Source organism: Marmota marmota, unplaced genomic scaffold (assembly GCF_001458135.2).
Source record: "Marmota marmota marmota unplaced genomic scaffold, marMar, whole genome shotgun sequence".
Taxonomy (NCBI): domain Eukaryota; kingdom Metazoa; phylum Chordata; class Mammalia; order Rodentia; family Sciuridae; genus Marmota; species Marmota marmota.
Window position 1 is genome coordinate 857,616 of NW_025999871.1, and position 22,350 is coordinate 879,965.

Sequence of the window (22,350 nt, forward strand, 5' to 3'; positions counted from 1 at the left end):
TGGAATTCCGAATTGCATGGATCCAAAAAAAAAAATAAAATATATATATATATATATATATATATATGTGTGTGTGTGTGTGTGTGTGTGTGTGTGTGTGTGTGTGTGTTAATCCTAAAGCAACCACTAAAATAACACAAATAAGAATAATAATCCGGCTGTGGCTCAGTGGTAGAGTGCTTGCCTAGTGTGCATGAGGAACTGGGTTCTATCCTCAGCACCACATAAATGTAAAATAAGATATTGTATCCACCTAAAACTTAAGAATAAATATTTTTTAAATAATAATCAACAAAGGAGATATATGGAGTCATTAAAATCATTAAATTTCTCAGCCTAAAAAGGGGACAAGGGAAGAGAAAACAAATACCAAGTAGATAGACTTAAACATAACCATATCCATAATCACACTAAAGTATATGCCTAAATACCCTCATTTGAAGCAGAGATTAAGAGATTGGGATACAGAGCTTGGTATGAGGCCTTGGGATTGATCCCAAGCACTACAATAAGCAAATGGGTATAAAAATAAGAATAGGTTAAAAGGATGAAAAGTTTTACCATACCAACACAAATTAAAGTTGATATGGCTACATTAATACTGGAGTAGATTTCAGGGCAGTTATTGCCAGGGATAAAATTGACTTCTTAATAAACTGGTCACTTGAACAAGAGGATGTTATAATCCTGAATGGTTATTCGTCTAGTAACAGTGCTTCAAAAACTTGAAGTGAGGACCCAGAACTACAGTGTGACATAAATAAAACTATAATTATAGTTGGAGAGTTCAAAACCCCTCTTGAAAACTAGAAAAATAAATAGACCAAAAAAATCAGTAAGTATATAAAATACAAATAACATAAATACCAAATGTGACCTGATTGACATTTATAGAAAACGCCATCCAGCAAAAGTAAGATACACAGTCTTTTGAAGTACACTCAAGACCATAAAACAGATCTCAATAGATTCTTATTCCCCCTCCTACCCCGCTACTGGGAATTAAACCCAGGAACATTTTACCACAGAACTTCATCTCCAGTCTCTTTTATTCTTTTTTTTTTTTTTTTTTCTCTAAATAGGCTCTCCCTAAGTTGCCCAAGCTGACCTCAAACTTAAATTCCTTCTACCTCATCCTCTGGAGTTAGTTTCAATAGATTCCTTAAAGGATTCAAGTTCACACAAAATATGTTCTCTAATCACTTGAAATTAAGTAAGAAATCAATAACAAGTATCTCTGAGATACCCTAAATATTTGGAAATTAACTTCTAAACAATTAATGGGATAAAGAAGATATTAAAAGGGAAATTGGAAAACAATTTAAACTGAATGAAGATGAATTAAATGTATTAAAATTTAGAGGATGCAACTAAAGTAGTTCTTGAAAATACAAGTACATAAAGTTTCAAAGTGTAATATTTAATATATGTCAAAGTGTACCCTCTAAGTATATGTAATTAAGTCATATCTCCATAAGACTATTAAAAATGGGGGGGGGGGAGTATGATAGACGGAACTCAGACTAAGAGATTTTAGAGACTTAGGAACCAAGTGTAGTGTTTGAATTTGTATCCTGATTCAAATAAGCCAACTATTAAAAGTCATTCTGTAGATAACTAGGGAAATTGTAGTGTGGTCTAAAAGACAATGTGATTTTTTAAAAATCCCCCTGAGAGAATCTGAAGTCTCCCCCTTATTTTAGTCCTAACCTTATTTCTTTAGCGTCAGCATCTGCCTCTGCTCACAGTTTCAGTTACAGTTGTATATAAATGACCATCTCTCCCAGTATGCCTGGGGCAGTTTCAGTTTGTACCCATCCTCCCAGTGTGAACTCTTGACTCACAAAGCATTCTGATTTGAGCAGTCAAATAGCTGCTCACAGTAATTAAAGTGTACATCCCTTCCCACACCTGTTTTTTACACCAGTTTTTCTTTAGGTCTACAAACTTCCTTTGTCTAAAACCCATCTTCCTAATCCTATGGTCTTATCTAACTCCTTCCTTCTTAGTTTTCCAAGTCTTTGCTTTGGCATCATTTCCTCAAATCCTTCCCTGACATTCCTGTGCTCTGTCCCCAACCTAAATGAGGTTGCCTCCTTTTCCTGTCATCCCACCCAGAGTGGCCTGTCTTATACATTAGGTTAGAATATGTTTACTAGTCTTTTCCCAATGCAGACAGTGTCTCGAGGCTAGGGGTTTACTGTCTTTCCTTTTGGGGTCATTAGTATCTGACATTGCTAGCAATGTCTGGCAAAATGTTGGATAAATCTAGTTTTAGAGATAGTATCTGAGTTAACCCTCTCAAATGAGAATAATTTGACCCTGGGTAGGTAGGTAAATGTACCTTCCTAAAGTTACAGAGCATAGTAGTAGCAGAGCAAGAGTAGAACTTGTGACCATGGTAGATGCTGTAATAAAAATTTGAAGGAGCACTGAAGATTTCTTTTGCTAGGATGGTTTATATCCCAAACAGTGATCATCCCTAGAGCATAGTGGAAAAGCTGTTAGAGCAGGAGTAGTATCTTTGGAGTACACAGAATTAGATTGTGATAATGCATTCATATTTAACGTATTTATTAAACACAAAATGCAAATGTGATTATGACACCCAGCTATAATAAACTTTTTATATAATCAGAACACAGAATATATGGTACATATATCCTTGATTCTCCAGATTTCTAATTTTGAATTGCTCTTTTAGACTCCCCTTACATGATATGACGAAGAGTGGTATAGGATAACAGGGACTTTATACCTTCAGTTATTAAAAAATAAAGACCATCATTTGAAGATCTTATACTTAATGTCTGTCTTTATTTGTCATTTCTGTAGCGTCGCCTTGGAGATGCAGCCAAGAAAGCTATCAGTAAATTGACAACCAGAACAGTAAAAAAGGGCGATAAGGTACAGTAATGAAATAACTTTAAATAGCCTTCTCTTTGAAATCGTGATTTACTATGCCTGTCATCTGAAAGCCCTTCAGTTAGCCTTCTCACTTTCTTGGACTTCGAAGCTTTTGTCATTAGTAACTTTACAAGACTACTTACAGATGACTCTGTGATTTTTTTTCTCTAAAACCCAGCATACATTTTCTAAGAATTAATTCATCCATCTTTCCTGCCTTCCTTTCTTCCTTTCTCAGTACTAGGGATCGAACCCAGGGGCACTGTTACTACTGAGCTCCACTCCAGCCCTTTTTATTTTGTATTTTGAGACAGGGTCTTTGCAAAGTTGCTGAGGCTGTCCTCAAACTTGCAATCTTCCTTCCTGCCTCAGCCTCACAAATTGCTGGACTATAGGCCTGAGCCATCACAGCTGGCTATTCCAAGAATTCTGTGGGACAGTTTGTCATTATAGTCAGGAGATGTGTGTTATCTTCCTGTATTTCTTGTTTTTGCTTGCATCTCTTGGGTTTTGTTTCTTTACCCCCTTAAAACTGAAGACCTGTATTTCTAGGATGTTTCAGTTAACAGGGTGATCTCTTTACGGTATGCTAAGCATTTTTTTAAAAGAAGAACATTACGGTATGCTAAGCATTTTTTTAAAAGAAGAACACACTTTTTCAGAGTTGGGCCTACTTCTTTTGGGGAAAAACAAAATTTTTTAATTGTAAATGGACACAGTAACTTTATTTTATTTATTTATTTTTATGTGGTGCTGAGGATTGAACCCAGTGGCTCACGCATGCTAGGCAAGTGCTCTACCACTGAGCCACAACCCCAGCCCAGGCCTGCTTCTTAAGGAGACCAAATAAGAAAGGCAGTAACAAAAAGCTATAACTGAAATTTTTAACTAAAATTTCATAATTAGAGTTCTAATTATGGTGGAGCCTTGATTCTCCAATATTAATAGCCTTTAATGTTAAGTTTCTATATACTGTCATTCAGGCTTATCAAGAATGAAAAAATTGTATCTAAGGACATAAAACTCGAACTGCCTCCTATTCCATACCCGGTGTTAATGTTTTAGCAGAGTCCTGAAAGGATGAATTTCAGATGATTCTCTGTCTTATGTTTTCTCACTTTTTTTTTTTTTAACTTTACTCATTTTATCCCCACTGCCTTGACATAAGTATATCTAGTTGCCTTTGGCACAGCTCTGGAGGTAGTGGATTTCATTATACCCTAAGGAAAGAATAAGGAAAATGTCACTTGCAGAAAATACAAACAGCATCAAAACAGCTGCTGTACTTAACTCCAAAGAGTGGTAACCAGTATAAATGCTTTCTTGGCCTGTTGGTCTTCAACTGCCATTATTTTGGAATTCTCAGGAGCTGGTCTAACCTACCTTTCTTACTCCACGCTAGCACCAAACAATATTACCAGCCAGGTGCAGTGGTGCACACATATACTCTCAGCTACTCAAGAGGCTAAAGCAGGAACACTCACCTAAGATGTGTGAGGCCCTTGGTTTTGGTAGGGATAGAATCTTTCTTTTAATTATTAAAGCCAACACATCTTAATTTGTACCTCTTAGACTTGCCAAGAACTGTACCACTGAGTTGCAGTTAAAGTGGCAATGACACAGCAAATAGGTTCACCTTTCCAGACTTGGATTGTTGGCATGCTGTTTTATGACAATTAAGATAGAACCCTCTTCAGCCCTGAGGAGGAAGGAAATCATCCTGGTGACTAAACACACTTTTCCTAATTTTTTTTTTCTTTTGGTGGTACTGGGTATTAAACCCAGACCTTAAACATGCTAGACAAGCATGTTAACATTGGGCTACTTACCCTGCTCTTTTTAAATTTTAAGACAAGGTCACGCTAAGTTGCCCAAGTCGGCCTTCAATTTGTGATCCTTTTGCCTCAGCCTCCCAGGTAGCTGGGATGAAAGGTATATAACATTATGCCTGGCTCCTTGACTCTTGATAAAGACCCATTATTAAGTTGATCCAGTTATCTTTCTCTACCCCAAATCAGTGACCAGATGCAGTGCTCCCATAGCTGGGGTAAGTCTTTATAAAGCAGTCTGCTGAGGGATCACCATCTTTGTGCCTGTACTTAAGGAGATGATGAGGTGATTCTCCTGATGATGACCCAGCTTTTGTACAGTATTCTGTGAAACCTGTTCAGATAAACCAGTAGTACAGTGGAAATGGGAGGTGGGCAGAGATAATGGTGATCCAAGGTGACAGTTGATGTGAATCTTGACAGTAGTTAGAACTCTTAGTCTAAGATATATCATAGACAGAAGTAGTATTGATTATTATACAAGTTTAAGAAAAAGATTGGCTTAGGTATAATTTATATCAGTGTTGTTAAACAATTGGAAACGTTATTTTTAATACCTTTCACTTTATAACCTCTTGCTTAGCATAATTGCCACAGAAACACACTTAGCTGAATTTTATACATGTAGCATGTGAATTGTGATCCTTTGCTTTTCGTTTCAGGAAACAGACCCAGACTTTGATCATTGTGCAGTCTGCATAGAGAGCTATAAGCAGAATGATGTTGTTCGGATCCTGCCCTGCAAGTATGTCAGCTTTGTATGTTTGAAAAGAATGATATTAATGTGTTTGTATGTCTCTCCCTTTTAGAATGAGTGTCCACTTGCTTCTGAGAGCCTCCTAATCAACGGCTCTTCTAACCAGCCAAGACCCTGCTGCACATTGCTCATATTGGGAGGTTGTGGTCAATGAAGACCAGTTTTGCCTCACAAAAACTGATTGCACATGTATTATAAAAGGAATACATATGGCACAACCTCCAGACATTCAAACCTTAGAGTTTTTATTCTGTGATTTCTGTGGGTTTCAAAAACAGCCCCCTTTTCCTCTCCATCTTCAATCAGAATTCACTAGGCCCTACAGCGAGACCCAAAGAGTGTTCATCTTCCTCTGGGATTTGGATTTCTTTTTCTTATTTCTTTTTTCTTTTTTTTTTTTTTCTGAACATAGATTATACACAGTGGAAGGACTGACTGATACTTGCTTTGTGCCTGCTGTGGGTCAAGTACATTTACTGTCAGGTTACATTTACTGTCTCCTCTGATCTTCCCAATAATCCAAAAAGGTGGTTGTTCTCCCATTTTTATTAGTCAACATTTTGTTACTAGAACCAAGTATCAGGCATGATCTACCTATGAAGAAAGGGAGGTTTATTTAGCTCACAGTTTTGGGGCTAAATAGAAAGCCCAAGATCAAAAGTCCATAAATGGGTAGATCCCATGAGTTTGGCCTCTAGTGTGGTAGCAGATGGCAGCACGTCATAGTGAACCCACATACAAGCAAATGGTCACCTCTCAAAAAGGAACAGAGATGGGCTGGGAATATATCTCAGTTGGTAGAGTGCTTGCCTCACATGCACAAGGCCCTGGATTCAATCCGCTGCACTACCAAAAAAAAAAAAAAAAAAAAGCAAAGAGAGAGAAGACAAACAGGACAAGTTTGCTTGTTTTGTAACACTCTTGTGGGAACTGCCAAGGGGGTTTCACAAGAAATACCTCTTACCCCTCAGTGACCTAAGAAAGATCTTTCACTGTGCCCCATTCCTCAAAGATTCCATTCTTCACCTTCACCACCCTGGGGACCAAGCCTTTAATCACAATGGAACTTTGTGGGGCACTCAAGCCACAGTACCCTTGTGCAGTGAAGGATAATGAAGCCAATAGTGTTTCTAAGATCACACAATTCAAAAAATGGTACAGCTGAGGTATACATCTACCTTTAATGCCAGCACTCCTCTCATAGTACCACATACCTCCCTCTAGAGCATTTACTGAAACTTTAATGCCTAAAAAGAGCTTTCTTTTTAAGCATGTTAGTGTCTTCCATGATCTTATCCCAAATTAGGGAATGCAAACATTAAAAAATAGTATTCAAAGCATCATCTGGAAAAGAATAAAAGAACACTACTGATAAGCCTTACACCTAAGAAATTTCCTTTCTTCTCCCCTCTTTTCTTTAAAAGACATCCACAAAATAGCTTGACCCAGCCTTCTAATAATACAAAATGTGAATGATTAAAATATTGGTGAATAGTTGTCTCCATAAGGCTACTGATCTTACTTTACTTAGTCACAAAGTAATCTCTTCTGAGCCTAGGATGATCTGGGTGATGGTTTGTTATTATTGTTGTTTTTTAATTGTAGTACTTAAGAATAATTCTGTTTACTAAAACAGAAATCCAATATTCTAAAAGTCAAATCATTCTACTTTATGCATAAAAGAAAATCTATCAAACTAAACATAAGCTGTCCTATAGAAAATTAAATTATATCAAGACAGTTTTTTCTTATTCTAATTATTTACAATCTAAAACATGAGGCTAAAGGAAATGTATATACAAATACAAATCAGGAAAAGGATCAGTAGGGTAATTATAAAGCATAGTCAGAAAATGCCAACTTTGACCACAAAGAAGCCAAGACTTTACAAATTCTCTGTCATCTTATCTCATCCCAGGATCCCCTGAAACCAAATGGTACCTAAAGAGTGGAGGAGCCATTTAGTTATTACTAAAATGAAAGTGTCTTCCTCAGGAGAGTCTCAGCCTGAAATAGTTGATTCTGGGAAATTTGCTGTCATTCTCTCCATCCCTAAAGCCTGGTTTTTCCAAAATTTTATTCTGAGGATTTGTGTTTGTTTTTGTTTTTCATTTTCCTCAGCTTAACCCAGAGCTTTCCAAATCTGACCATACATTAGGATCAATAGGGGAGCTTTCAGAAATACCTTAAGTGGAGCCTAGGCATATTTATTATAATAAGACCACATTGTCCATTAAAGCTTAAAGCCTTGGTTGATATTAACTGTTTCTGTGACTGAAACCGGAAAACTGGTTCTCAACTTTCGTATTTGTAGTCTTCTTTTGAAAATTAGAAGTTTTGGCAAACTTAACAGAATTTCTTTGCACCCCTAGTAACAGCACTGTTCACTTGTATGTCTTGGCCCTTATTTTTGACTATGCTTGCTGCCCTGACTGTGTGTCAAAAGTTCTCCATGTTGCTTTGGAGCCTGCTGTTATATGTTACTCTTACCCCTCAATTCTGGGCAAGTGGCCTCTTTCTCTAAACTATATTGTTCAACCTGCTCAGCAAAACATTTTACCTCACTGAAGTGGTAACAACAGTATGATCCTCAAGTGTAATAAAAATTAAATTATTTCCTCATTATGCAATATTTTTTTTAAACTCTTTTTTTTAATATTTATTTTTTAGGTGTAGATGGACACAACACAATGCCTTTATTTTTATGTAGTGCTAGGCGAGCGCTCTACCACTGAGCCACAATCCCAGCCCTCCACATTATGCAATATTTTGTGACAACCTTTGACCTACAAGAGGTTTTCTCAGCTTTGACATTTGGGATCACATAATGCTTTGTGTGGAGGAGGGGTCTGGAAAGGTGATTTTGTGCACGACAATATTTAGCATATTTTTGGCCATTAACTACTAGAGGACAAAAGCATCCACACCATGCAGCTGTGACAATGAAAAATGTCTCCAGATGTGGACCACTGATGCAGAGGATATCTTCACACAAATGTTCTTTACCGCAAATCTTCTCCAAGCTTCTTTTTTCCAGTGGATGTATCTCAAGTTACTTTGCATAATCTCTTACCTCATGCCTCTGCTTATCCTCCTTTTACCTCCAGTACCCTCCCTTTCTCTTTTGTCTCTATGGTCTTTGAACCCAAGCCTGCCATGGTTCCTTTATTATGCATCTCTGTCCCTCTCTGTCTTCCCATAGTTATCTGAACATATTGGACAGGCAGGGCTCTACTCCACAGCTATGCCTCAGTTACTGCCCACAGCCCTCCTCCTGCCTTATTTGTCCTCCCTGTTCATCACAGCAGCACTTCCAGGTGTTTTCATTCTCCTTAAACACCTAACTTATCCCATTACTCCTCGCTTTGAGAGAGTAAACTTCACCTAGAGAAATAGTGGTTGGATTCCCTCACTTCCAGTGTGCCTGCCCCCACACTGCCATCCACACTTACACCTCCTGTCAGAATGGAGGAGGCAACCCCCTTCTGGTTTGGTGTTGCTCTTTCTACGTGGGCCTCTGTCTGCAGCTCTTTGCCTTCTGCCTGAGACCTTGCTGTATTGATTCTCTGACTATCTGCTCCCTCCAGTTTTGTTCTTTCTGTCTCTGCTCATCAGCTTTAATCATGGTCAAGTATTTTCTATTCCAGCTTCAAAAACTCTTTCAAATTTATCACCTTCCATGTACTTGCCTATAGCGACTCCCCTTCATAGCTGTCTTTGGAAGGATTTGTCCTTGCTGCCTCTCTACCTCAGTAAGGGATAAAGTCAGCCAGATGCATTGTGTCTTTTTGTCCTTCATTTTTAATAAGAAAGGCTTTCTGGAAACTGAACTAAGCCTTTCTATCTATAGATATCAGACCTCTCATGGATTGCTGGGGTTTTTTGTCGCATGACCTTTACTTTTCATTTTCTGTTGCACTAATTTACTGTGGACAGATGGCAGTTGGCTATGCTTTGGGGACCTCCTGTTTATATCAGTTGATTACAGTTGATCATCCTTTGGACGTTAGCCAGCATGTCTTAGAAACAAACAGTCATCTTATTTAAAGGTTAGCCACAAATTTTTAGTGGGTAAAAATACTCTTTTTAGAAGTAGAGTGCTGCAGCCTGGAGAAATACACATTTAAGATGTTAGCTTGGGAACTAAAATGGGTCAGTCAACTGGCTGCTGACTGTTGAGGAGTTGCTCTATCACCCCCACCTTGGAGGGAGGGCCTGCTTCTATGTATCTACTGTCAGTCCTGGCTAGGGGAAGGAATTCTTGTTTCTGACTTTTAATAATCTTGGATCCTTTTGTTTGCCAGGTCCTTAACACGGCACCCAGAGGCTGCAGAGCTGTGAAACAACTCACCTTCAATGTAGACTCCTCACCCCAGCCCTGCTGTGTTTCTGACCTCTCTAGTTTATGGCTATGTGAGAAATAGGAAAGGGGAAGGGCACTGTATTTCAGTATTACAGGTTTTGTTTCTTTCATGTTCTATATATTTTGCATTCTGTATCCCAAAGTATTTCTTATAGGAATAAAGAACTTTTTTGGTTGAAGATCTGATTGAAGCTCCTTTTCACGTTTCATTGCTCCTCAGCACATCACCTGCTTCCCATCGCAGTACAAGACTCAGCCCTAAATGTGCTAGGGCCTTTTCTGCTTTTATGTATTTTTTTGTTGTTGAAGTCTTTCATTTTAACAATGGAAGTGGTTTCCTTTTTAACTTGCCTCAGGTGCCACCTTCTGAAATCTCTAAATGTCCACGATCCACCCTCTGGCTAGGGAAAAGGCTCCCCACCAGATGTTCTGGGGCCCAGGGTGTGCCATAAGAGCATTCTACCATTTACTGGGATGCCATGTAAAATATTTACATTGCTTTGCCTGTTTAATTAATGTACCTTTCATTCACACAGCCCTTGATATACTTCTCTCAGTATTCCATATATAGTTTTTCATTTATTGTTCCAGATAACCTCATGAGTTAGACCAAGTCCACCTTTCCCATTACTGACCACACAGCTTTCAGGTGAGGCAGTGGGTAGGCAGAAAGTGTAGTCCATCAAGGGTCTGATGGTTATAGCAGCAGGGAGGGAAAGGCCATAGTTGGTTTGATGAAACAATAAAGCAGAGGATGCAAAAGCAAGAAGATGAAGAGAGTAGGTGATGAAGAAGAGAAGGCATCAAGCTCTGGGTACTTGTTCATAAAGATGATGGTAGGAAGCGGGGGGACTATGTCAGAGGACTGATGACTACAAAGAACAAGTGCTCAGTTTTGTCTCCAAAAGCAAGGAGTGTGCTGAAGGAGTTGATACTGAAGATCTGGGTTGAGATGCACAGGAGCTGAGCTGGTAGGAAATCTAAAAAGAAAAGTTCTAGGTCAGAGGAAGCAGAGTTTGGGGGTGATTATTTGACTTGGGGTGTGGGGATGTGCAAATAGCTAAAAGGAGCTTTTTTAAAATGAATCTTTCAGAATCTTTCAGATTCTGAGCTAGCTATGGAAGGTTTTCTTAATTTGTCCCTAGAGAACCCATTAGTCTGTTGTCTTTCGTTGCAGTGCCTCATAACATAGAGGAGAGATTGTAATTGTCTAATAAAACAGAGAGTGGGCACTTTTTCTTTCAGATCTGCAAACCTGCAAGGAAAGATTTACTCAAGAACCACAACATATGAAAGATTCATTTAATGAGTTCACTTAAAGGAACAGATAGGTAGAGAACACTCAATTCATGCAGAGTTAGAAATTAAATATGGGAGTCACGCCATTTTGTTCTCTATGAATAACCAGTAATAGAAATGCAGCCAGAGCAGGGAGTGCTAGAGCCAAACCATTGTTTACCCCAGGTAGCTGCTACTTGCTTAAAATAGGGTTTTCATCCACAGTTGGCCATATTAGCTGCCTCCACCCGTTTGCATACCTCCCACTTCAGCACCAAAGTGGCCCTGGTCAGAGTCCCATAACCTTATCTCTTCTACCACCTATCAGCCAGCCAGATCCCATTGTCCACCCTATGCAGAACTGACTTGGAACATATTCCCAGCCACTCCACTCCCTCCTGTTTATTAGCCAAACCTTCAGAAGTCTATAAGCCCCCCAAAAGTACATGTAAGATATTAGGCACCCTTGTGACTTTATGAGGAGGTTCTATAATTTATATCAGATCTAAAGTGATCTATCCCCCAAAAGGGTTAAAGCCTTGTTCTAGTCTTAAGTTAGTTTGGATGGCAGCCAACCTTGACTGCTGAAAAGTGAGGATGCCCCCTGGGGTTGAGCCCTGCAGTAAGGAACTCTTCATCTCACTCTAAAATACTCCCCATACATGGATACAAGTAATAAGAAGCAGGCACAACACCTTATATGTATTAAACTAATTTAGGTCTTCCTTACAGATTACTGGCACTCAAACTCTTAAGTAAAAACCTTAAGGTTAAAATAAAAGCCCTCAAGTATGATAAGTTTTTGGATAAATGCATTATCTGCGAGTTTTAGACTACATGGATAAATTCAGACTTCACAATCTTTATTTTTGTCCTTAAATGATACAAGGTCATCAAGTGGTGATGGAAGAGCATGTATATATTGTTGACTGAAGTTTTATTATGCATGAATATTTACTCCAAATCCCAAAAAAAGACCCCATTTTAAACCAAAACTGCATATTTCAAAACAGCAATCATAACATTTAAGTTATAAATTAACAATCAGGGTTTTAAAGACATACCATGGTCTAATTTAGTATCATTCTCAAAATTTCCCTTACTCTAAACTTAAGACTTTAGTGTGTTTTCCAAAAGTGTCCTGAAAGTCTGTATTGGTGTCTACTCCTTTCCCAATTTGTCAAGGACCCCAAGCTTCTTTCAGTCTCAATTACAGCTTCTCAGAGCTCTCAGTCAGGGGTTCTTGAGCTTGCAGAATAATCTCTGTAGCTCCCTCAAAGTCATTTCTCCCTCTGAAAGGCATAAATTCCTCTTCAAAGAATTCAAACCCTTCTGTGGCTGACTTATTTCTTGTCCCGAGGATGTAATTTTCTGTTCTGAATGTGAGAGGAAATCACCCATGTCTACCCACCCCCCCACACACACACAAACACACACAAAGTTTCAGCTGAAATTTGCCAAGTGTTATTTGATTCTTAGGCACAGTTCACTCCTTAAAATAGTTCCAGCTGCCCTGTGACTTCTACAAATATTTAACATAGATTGAGTTCCATGAAACTAATTAATAATTTACACAGAAAACTCTTGATTTTAACCCTGGCTTAATATGTTTTCAAAATTCCATTTTTCTTTTATTTTTTTTATTTATTTATTTATTTAAGTTCTCGGCAGACACAACATCTTTGTTTGTATGTGGTGCTGAGGATCGAACCCGGGCCGCACGCATGCCAGGCGAGCGTGCTACCGCTTGAGCCACATCCCCAGCCCCAAAATTCCATTTTTCTATATAAGCTATTATTATAAGAAGAATAACTGATTTACAAAGTATGAATACCATTATTCTTAATAAATTTGCTAGGTTTCCTCAAGTCTTTTTTGGAATTTGGTAGGATAAAAAGTCCAAGTTGGGTACAGTGGTGTGAGCCTGTAGTCTCAGCTACATAGGAGGCTAAGGCATGAGGATGGCTTGAACCCAGGAGTTTGGTGCCAGCGTGGACAACATAATGAGACCCTGTCTCTTTTTTATTTATAAATAAATAAATAGGATCAGTATGTAGTTCAGTTGTGGAGTGCTTGCCTAGCTAGTATGCACAAGGGCCTGGGTTCTATCCCCACGACTGCAAAATAAAAACCTCCAAACAATGATCTCCTACTCATTAGTTCTCATCACATAGTACTATTCATACAAGAGATTGGGTTTAGATTTTCTGTAAAGGGTGTGTGTGTGTGTGTGTGTTTTAGTTGTTGATGGGCATTTATTTATTTATTTATTTATTTATATGTGGTGCTGAGAATCGAACCCAGTGCCTCTCACATACTAGTCAAGTGCTCCATCACTGAGCTACAGCCCCAGCCCTAGAAGTTATATTTTTATAAACCTCCAGTATTTGTCTTTGGGTTATTGTAAACGTGTTAAAAGGAGGAAAAACAAATTAACTTAAAATTTCATTTGTTTTCATTTTGACCTAACAGTTTTTCAGTATATAATTTATAACATAATTCTCCATTATTTTATAGGCATGTTTTTCACAAATCATGCGTGGATCCATGGCTTAGTGAACATTGTACCTGTCCTATGTGCAAACTTAATATTTTGAAGGCTCTGGGAATTGTGGTATGTTTCCAATTTTGTCATTGCTTTTGCATAGTATCTTATCTAATTGTAATACAACATAACATATTTGTTATAATAGGAGACATGACAGTCTCACAAGAATACACTGGCCTTTTTTTTTTTTTTTTTTTTTTTTTCAGATAACCTTGTTAGTCCAACAAGTACCTTTCTTATAGATTACAAAAGATTCAGAAGAACTTTTAACAACCTGGCAAAGAGTTTTGACAGAACTATTGGCATAGAGATTGGCTCTGACAGTGCAAAGACCAACACTGACTTACCAAGAACTTTAGAGACTTCCTTTATTTCCTTAAAAGAAGTATATATCCAGGATTGTGCTTTTTTAGAGGAAAATAAAATACTTTCTGGTTGCAAAAATATAATAAATGAGGGTTGGGATTGTAGTTCGGTGGTTGAGCGCTTGCCTCACATGTGAGGCACTAGATTCGATCCTCAGCACCACATAAATCTGCAACTTAAAAAAATATTTTAAAAATACATATATAATAAATGAATATTCTCAACAGCTGAGTTTGGTTGAACAGATGAACTCCTCGTTTTAGCTTTGCAATCCAAAGAAATTTAAGTAGTCCTATTTTAAATATACTATCAAATCACAGTTTAAGTGCTATACATTTGGACAGTAATGCCCCATTTATCCTCAGTCCCCAGAGATCCTGTCAGAGATAATATAGTTTAGCTATATAAAAGATTATAGCATGCCTGTAATCCCAGCAGCTCAGGAAGCTGAGGCAGGAGGATCTCCAGTTCAACGCCAGTATCGGCAACTTAGCAAGGCCCTAAGCAACTTGGGAATATCATGTCTCTAAATATAAAAAAGGACTGAGGATGTGGCTCAGTGATTAAACATCTCTGAGCTCAATCCCTGGTACAAAAAAGAAGAATTTTATACTTACTTTTTAAATGGTAGACTTTGGCCCCAAGTACTTGTGTACCTCTCCTTCAGGATTAGTTGCTTAGATTTTGAAATAGATCATTTTCTTTCAGTTTAAAAGTCTTTTCAACTTTGATCTACTTTAAGATGAGAGGGGCATTTTATATTCCAGCTGTTCCTTAACATTAACATTTAACATTAATCAAAGTAATATAGTACATTGTTTTTTAAACTGAATATTAGGGGGTTAGGTTGTAACTCAACCATATATTGCCTAGCATATATGAGCCATTGGGTTTAAACCTCGGCACCACGTAAAAATAAATAAAATAAAGGTGTTAAATTGAATATTAATTAGTCAGCCTTATAATAATGATTATGATTCCCTGTGCATACAAGTCATGTCCATAAAGGGTTATCTTTGGGGAAAAAAAAAAAAATCATTGGCCAGTTTTCTCAAGTTTCTACAGTAGATTTTGGTTTTCCTTTGTGACATTTTTGGGAAATGAACTGGTCCTTTTGAAGAAAATCTTTTAGGTGAGAGTAGAAAACATAGATAGGAAGTGAAATGAGAAGAAATTGCATGGAAAGAACTTGGTGAAGTCCTTGCAATAGGGTATCAGACATTCAGGGTTCTATGAAAGAACTTGTTTTTTTACAATTATTTTTAACCTGGAAATATTTTGCAGCCAAATCTGCCATGTACTGATAATGTAGCATTTGATATGGAAAGGCTCACCAGAACCCAAGCAGTTAACAGAAGATCAGCCCTAGGTGACCTCGCCAATGACACCTCCCTTGGCCTTGAGCCACTTCGAACTTCGGGGATATCACCTCTTCCTCAGGATGGGGAGCTCACTCCTAGAACAGGAGAAATCAACATTGCAGTAACAAGTAAGTGGGGACCCTTTACCCAGGCACAGGGCGAGTTGCTGCTTGGTTTGGGCATGCAGTGACTGCCAAGGGGAGAGATGAGTCCACCTGGGCCAGCAACTTTGTAACTGAGAAGGTAATTACTTTTGTTAAAACAGATGTTTGGAATAATGGAACTTTATAATAAGATGCTTGTGTATTGGTGTTTGATTAATAGAAATAGCTGTACTAGATGAACAGTTGTTCAGAGGTTTGTCTTAGTAGCTGCTTTATAAACCTTGTTTTGAAATCTTTGCATTGCAAACAGTTAAGGAGACATTGGAATGTGACGTAGGCCAGCAGCATCAATGCTGGTATGTTAGGTAGCTGAGCACTGGTGCTCTTGATCTCCCACGCTGCAGGCCACTTAGTAAAAACCTAATTTAGAATTTAAACCTAAAATTTCAAGGCTTCAGGAACAATTGAGATGGCATGTCATTGTTTATTTTATATTTTTTTTTCAGAAGTTTGGTCTCTCGGCACTTTACCCTTTGCTATAATTGTACATGAGAAGGAAGAAAAGCCAAAGGGTAACCTGCCTCAAAAGAAATGTTCTGAGCTCATTATAAGCATCTTGATTGTTGAACTGTTGATAGAAAATAAATGTACAAAGTGTTTTAAGGGAATGCCTACATATGGTGTGAGTGGGCCAATGGTGTGTGTATGGACTTTGTAGACATTCACCCAGTAACAAGCCAACTCTTTTCTTCAATTTCATTCTTTACGCGCAATTTCCATCTAACAACCTGTCACCCATCTCTTGTCGCTGCTCTGGTGCTGCCTTTTCCAATTTATGCTGTTGCCTTGCCTAGAGCTTCAATCCCTGAAGCTGATGGGGCTGCACTTGCAACTGGGAGTCAGTAAAATGGGGGAAAATAGTTACAGAATAAGTCTTCTTTATGTATTAAGACTCATGTGGTTTGTGGAACCAACCAGAGATAATTATTAGAAAATTATTTCTCAGGTTTTATTTGATCAGTTATCTGAACTCCCAAATCCTTCATGCAGTTTGAAATAAGTAAAACTGTTCTTTGATATGGTTTGGCTCATTTCTTGCCATTTCCCAGTGATTTGTTTTAATAGCATTTCATGGTTTTCCTACTTCGACATTGAAGTTTTGTGATCTAGATTTTATTTTATTTATTTTTTATGATTTTTTAAATTTTAAAAATTGGATCTAATAATAATAAAGGAGTTGAAGGTTATTTGTTTATTGAGTTTTTGTAAGTCCTTCATTGATTAGACATTTATTGAGCACCTACTACTACATAAAGTACAGACCTTCTAATATTGTATGCAGAAATGTCCTCAAAATCTTATGCTTTTGATGATAAAATATTACTTCATGTACCAAATTAATTGCCTTTAGCAGAATTTACACATGATGCCAATAAGTAAAGTTTGTATGATTAAGCTAGATCCAAATTACCTCTGCTTTTCCCTCCAAATCCCTGTAGCACCATACCAACTACAGTACATTCACCCAGCACCCACTGTGTGCAAGGCACTGTGCTAAATAAGTAGTTAGGAGAACAGAGGCTACCAAGGTTCTGGCTGCAGTAGATCATTGCTAAGTACTCCTGAGCCTGCTGGGTATTATTATGAATGTTTACTTCCTCCTTCGTTTAACTAGTTTTTGTAAGTGAACTCATAGCAAAAAAAAAAAAAAAAGACAAAAATAAAGCTGAAGTTATAAATAATGTCAGTCTGCTTATATCATGTACAAAAGTCTCTAAGAATATGAGCTAAGGATGTAACTCAGTGGTAGAGAGCATGCTTAACACATGCAAGGCCCTGGGTTTGATCCCCAGCTCTTTCAAAAGGCAAAAAAAAAAAAAAAGTTTTTAATATGATAAAAAGAATGCTGTGTTAAGCTCCTTGATGTTGATAACCTTTCATCTCTTGATTTTTTAAAGGTTCAGTGTACATATTTCTAACCTAAAATATATAGTTTAAAGTGGTGGATTTTACATGAATTCTCAGAGGTTCATTTTGATATAAATAAAAAACTTGAATCTGATGATGAAGAAAACTAATCCAAAAGGCAGTGGCTGCACTAAGAGTTTACTAAGCATTTTAATAATATAAATTTCGATGAGGACAAAGATATGCATGTAGAACAAATTCAGCATCCTGGAATCATGAAGAGCAATCTGTCTTAACCATTTAAGGTCATTACCTTAAAAACCAGAATCTTTTTTCTAGAAAAGTGTCAATGCATACACAATTTTGCATACAGTTTTAGGATTTTCGAAACTCAGATAAAGAAACACCATGTTACACACAACTTTTGCACATGAAGATTTGGCGTTCCAAGTGTAAATGTTTCTTCTCGCCTTACTACAGACATCAAGGGGATTTTACTGAGTAATACCAGCCTTAGTTAGTGCATACTCTTAAGAAATATTTTCTACTTAAGACTTTTAGGAGCAGGCATGGTGGCACATGCCTACAATCCCAGCAGCTCAAGAGGCTGAGGCAGGAGAATTGCAAGTTCAAAGCCAGCCTCAGCAATTTAGCAAGGCCCTAAGCAACTCATGAAGACCCTGTCTCAAAAAATAAAAAGGACTAGGGATATAACTCAGTGGTTAAATGCCCCTGTTTCAATCCCTAGTACCACCAAAAAAAAAAAAAAAAGACTTTAGGAAGTCATAATGATTCTCAGGTTGATTTTGAGGTCCCAAATAAATGTTTTCTGAATATTAAAGTTAAGGGGAAATAATAACTGACTTCCTGGATGGAGAGAGGAAGAAGCAGAGAGAGAGACTGACTGACTGACGGACCATAGAGAGAACTATAGATAGCCTTAGATCTCTGTATACCAGAGGTTTTCAACCATTTGGTGGGCTGAGTACCTTGTCAGTCACTTACCCTTCTTACTTCACTTCAACACCAGAAAAACAAGTGTTGCTTCCCACAATGGACTCATAAAGGGTGGTACTCATTTTCTTTATACCCAGTGAGATATCCTTTTAATGTCCTGTGAAAACCTGCACATAAGAGAAAAAATTGTAGATGTGGTATCTTGGAAGGCAAACTTGGAGACTGCTTGAAGTGCCCACAAGACCTTTGAGAGCCACTATGCCATATTTCTGAGCGTTTAGCTAGCTAGGAATGAGTGAATCAACCATGCAGAAATGACAAAGTGAAATTTGAAAGATGGTTGTAAGTGTGGTTATATCGTCATTTCAGTTACCAATGAAAATAAATATGTCCATGTGCAATTTTATATACATATTTTTCCTACACAATTTTTGGTGGCCATACTTCTCACGTACCTCAGAACCTAAACTGGAAGAAATGGTTGGGCCATGCTTTCCTCTCTCCCTTGCAGCTTTTACCAGTACTTCCACTAACCTTCTCCAGTTAGTAGCTCTCTGGCAAACCTCCTCCTGCTTCACTTCCTTGAGCCAGTCTTGGCTTACACCTCCGTTGACGTCTGCTTCGTTGCATTTGAGGGAAATGTTGACATCAATTTGACTTAACCTTCTCCCCAGAGTGATTTCCTCCCTTTCCTTTGTCAACAGAAGAATGGTTTATTATTGCCAGTTTTGGCCTCCTCAGTGCTCTCACACTCTGCTACATGATCATCAGAGCCACAGCTAGCTTGAATGCTAATGAGTAAGTAACAAATTGTTTTTTGGATTGCATGTGCCAGATGATCCCAGAAAATATGTAGAGTAATTTTCATAAAGGTGGTGAGAATTGGATTCCCACCAATTCCATACTGATACCAGTGGGATCATAGCTAGCAAAATAAATTATTCTATGAACATATCTTTATGGTCATTTACACAGATTGGGAGGTCACACCCTGTTCAACAACAGCTCACTTGAAAAAAATCAAAGTTTTCATGTACCATCAAGCTTAAAATGAATCGTCCATGTTACAAATGCTGAGGGAACCAGCATAGTCTTGTATGTAAAGAATGTCAGTGTCCACACCATCAATAAGAATAGCCCCCACTTTGGGGAGCTCATCAGACTTTATCTGGAGACTTAAATATTCAGCTTTTGGGGGAACACTGGCACCCTTGCCTAAGATTAAGGACAGTAACTTAGATGTTTAGCTTATAAGAAACCATCAGAAAGAGGACCTGGTGTTTCCAAATGTTTAGGGAAGACTGTCAGGAAGAAAAAAATCGATATAAACTATACTTTCAAGGGGCAGAAACTATATTTTCAAGGGGGCCAAAAGGAAGTTTATAGGAAGGCAGATTTCAACTAAATAAGGAAAGAACATACGTTGGCTACTTAATGGTGGGATGGTTTGCCTCAGGGGAGCCCAGGGCTATGAATGCAGACAGAAAGTAGATACTGCTTGTGGAGACTGCTATAGGTAAGATGAAGGATAGAAAATTGAACTAGATGACTGCTAAGGTCCATTTTGGTCCAGTGATTTTTCCAAAAGTAACTTTCTACAGTGATAAAATATGGGAAAGGTGTTTTGGTTTTTTGTTTTTTAAATTTTGAGCATTTTCAATTAAGTCCTTTCTTTTACCAGTATTCATGAAAAGTAATCAGAGATGGAAGCAACCCTGGGACCTGTCCAAATTTGAACCTAAATTGATACTAGTAGACTTCATGTGCTCTCTATTCAGTTATATCCTGTTTTTTAAGTGATTAATAATACCAAAAGACTCATGTTATTGATTTAATTAATATCCAGTTTTAGAAACAATGGGCAAGTAACCTCCTCTTCCAGTGACATCTTATTATCTCTAACTTGATCTTTTGGCTGAGTACATACAAGTACTTTTTGGCATCCATGCCATTACATATTGGCAGGATGTTATGGTCATAGGCACTCTCAGCCTTGAGATGAGTAGTCTCTACCTCAGCCATTAGGTCAACAGCCAGCTGCTTGTATTTGGGGGACTTCTGATTCTGTTCTTCAGCAGAGCACCTTGTTAATTCCTTCAACTCTAGAGTCATACACTCCTGGATTTCACTCTCAGCTCCTCCATTTTTTACTTGTAAGACCTAGACAATTAAGTTTTATCTTAAGTGTATTTTAGTCCATAAAATGGAGATAACTGTAAGACTACATCACAGGGTCATTAATGAGAATTAGCATATTAAAGTGCTTAGCACAGTGCCTAGTACATAATAAGTGCTCAATAAATGTTAAACCAATTCTGCTGAAATTCTTTCAAAGTTCTATGAATAAGGTGGCCATCTGCCTTTATTACTTGGCAAATAAATTTGATTTCTTCCATAAAAAAGGATACAAAAACATAGGAGCTCCATGAGTGCCTATGATTCAAACCTCAGTTCAAAAGGAAATATTTATTTTTACTGCAACCACCTCTTTTGCTTGCTTTCATGCTGACCCATCAGGCAAGATAGTAATAGAAGCCTACTTAAAATTTTTCCTAATGAGTCATAATCAGAACAAGCAAACAGTGACACTCTGGGTACTTTTTGAGAATCATTAAGCAATTTAATGGTCACCTGACTGCCACTCAGAATCTGCCAGATGCTCACTTCATGCATGAGATATTTTCGAGAATGCTCAATTAAATATGGCACCTATTATAAATCTAAGTACCAGGGTCATATTATTTCAGTTCCATGCATAAATGCTTGCATGACTCAGAATCTAAGTCATGGATCTTTTAGATCCATGTCTTAGCCCAACCTTTGTAGAGAGTTGATACTGCAGTTCTTCATTTGACTATTTTTTCTGTGCCTTCAGTCAAAACCACTCTGAAGAACAATATTCATGATCTCATTTAGAGAGAGAAATTGAGTGTGTGTGTGTGTGTGTGTGTACACTTATATGTATATGCACACATGTCATTGTATGAAAGGGTGGTTACCAAAATATTAAAAGTGATTAACTTAAGTTAGAATTTGGGGTGATGTTTTCCTCTCCATTTTGTGCTTTTATGCATTTGCTTTTTTGTTTTTACAGTAATTGTGAGTTGATTTGGGGTTTTTGTTTTGTTTGCAGTGCTAGGGATTGAACCCAGAGCCTCATGCATGCTAAACAAGCCCTCTACCACTGTGCTATTTTATTGTGAGACAAGGTCTCACCAAGTTGCCCACACTGGCCTCCAGTAGGGATCTTCCTATCTTGGCCTCCCAAGTAGCTGGGATCACAGGTCTGGGCCATAACACCCAGCTAAATTTATTTTTTATTTTTTTTTGGTACTAAAGATTGAACCCAGGAGCACTCTACCACTAAAGTCCTTTTTATTTATTTGTTTTTTATTTTGAGACAGGATCTCACTAAGTTGCTGAAGCTGGCCTTGAACATTATAATCCTCGTACCTCAGCTTCCTGTGCTACCATGTGCCACCATGCCCAGCTGAATTAATTTTTTAAAGTCCATTTTTATTGTGGGAGACAATAGAAAGCATAACAAATAGTCATTCTTTCCCATTGTCTCAAAGATGTTGATGAAAAATCCCTGTGATTTTATTCCAGAGAAGAGGTTTATTTGGCAAATAAATTGAAATTGTGATTCATTTGTAAATTCTTTGAAATCTGTCTTCTCTTTTTGATTTATCCACCAAAAAAGTAAAAAGCCAAAGTGAGATCCCTTTTTTAATCACCCTGATTTAATTTTCTGGGTAACTTTATCCATTTATAAGATAGACATATATAAACATATTTAAAGATAGTTAAGTATTCTACTGTGACTAATTGTGCCTTAAATTTTGTTTTTTAACACTGCAAACAAATGTAGTGAATTTGGGGACTTTGCAAATATAAACAGGATGGTAGTCAAAGAAGCAAATAAATGCAAGGTAAATGTGTGTGTGTGTGTGTGTGTGTGTGTGTTAGCTT

The 22,350-nt window shown here is 37.7% G+C and overlaps 1 protein-coding gene across 1 annotated transcript in view; it reads left to right on the forward strand.

The window, feature by feature from the left end:
• Rnf130 (ring finger protein 130) overlaps window positions 1–22,350 on the forward strand; it is a gene marked incomplete at its 5' end in the record, with an annotated part of 61,225 nt that overhangs the window by 34,980 nt on the left and 3,895 nt on the right. Inside the window, 5 exons of the mRNA XM_015506411.2 lie at window positions 2,836–2,907; window positions 5,399–5,481; window positions 13,652–13,748; window positions 15,333–15,537; window positions 19,083–19,176. Of these exons, the coding sequence (XP_015361897.2) occupies window positions 2,836–2,907; window positions 5,399–5,481; window positions 13,652–13,748; window positions 15,333–15,537; window positions 19,083–19,176 (551 nt within the window). The remainder of the gene's footprint in view (window positions 1–2,835; window positions 2,908–5,398; window positions 5,482–13,651; window positions 13,749–15,332; window positions 15,538–19,082; window positions 19,177–22,350) is intronic.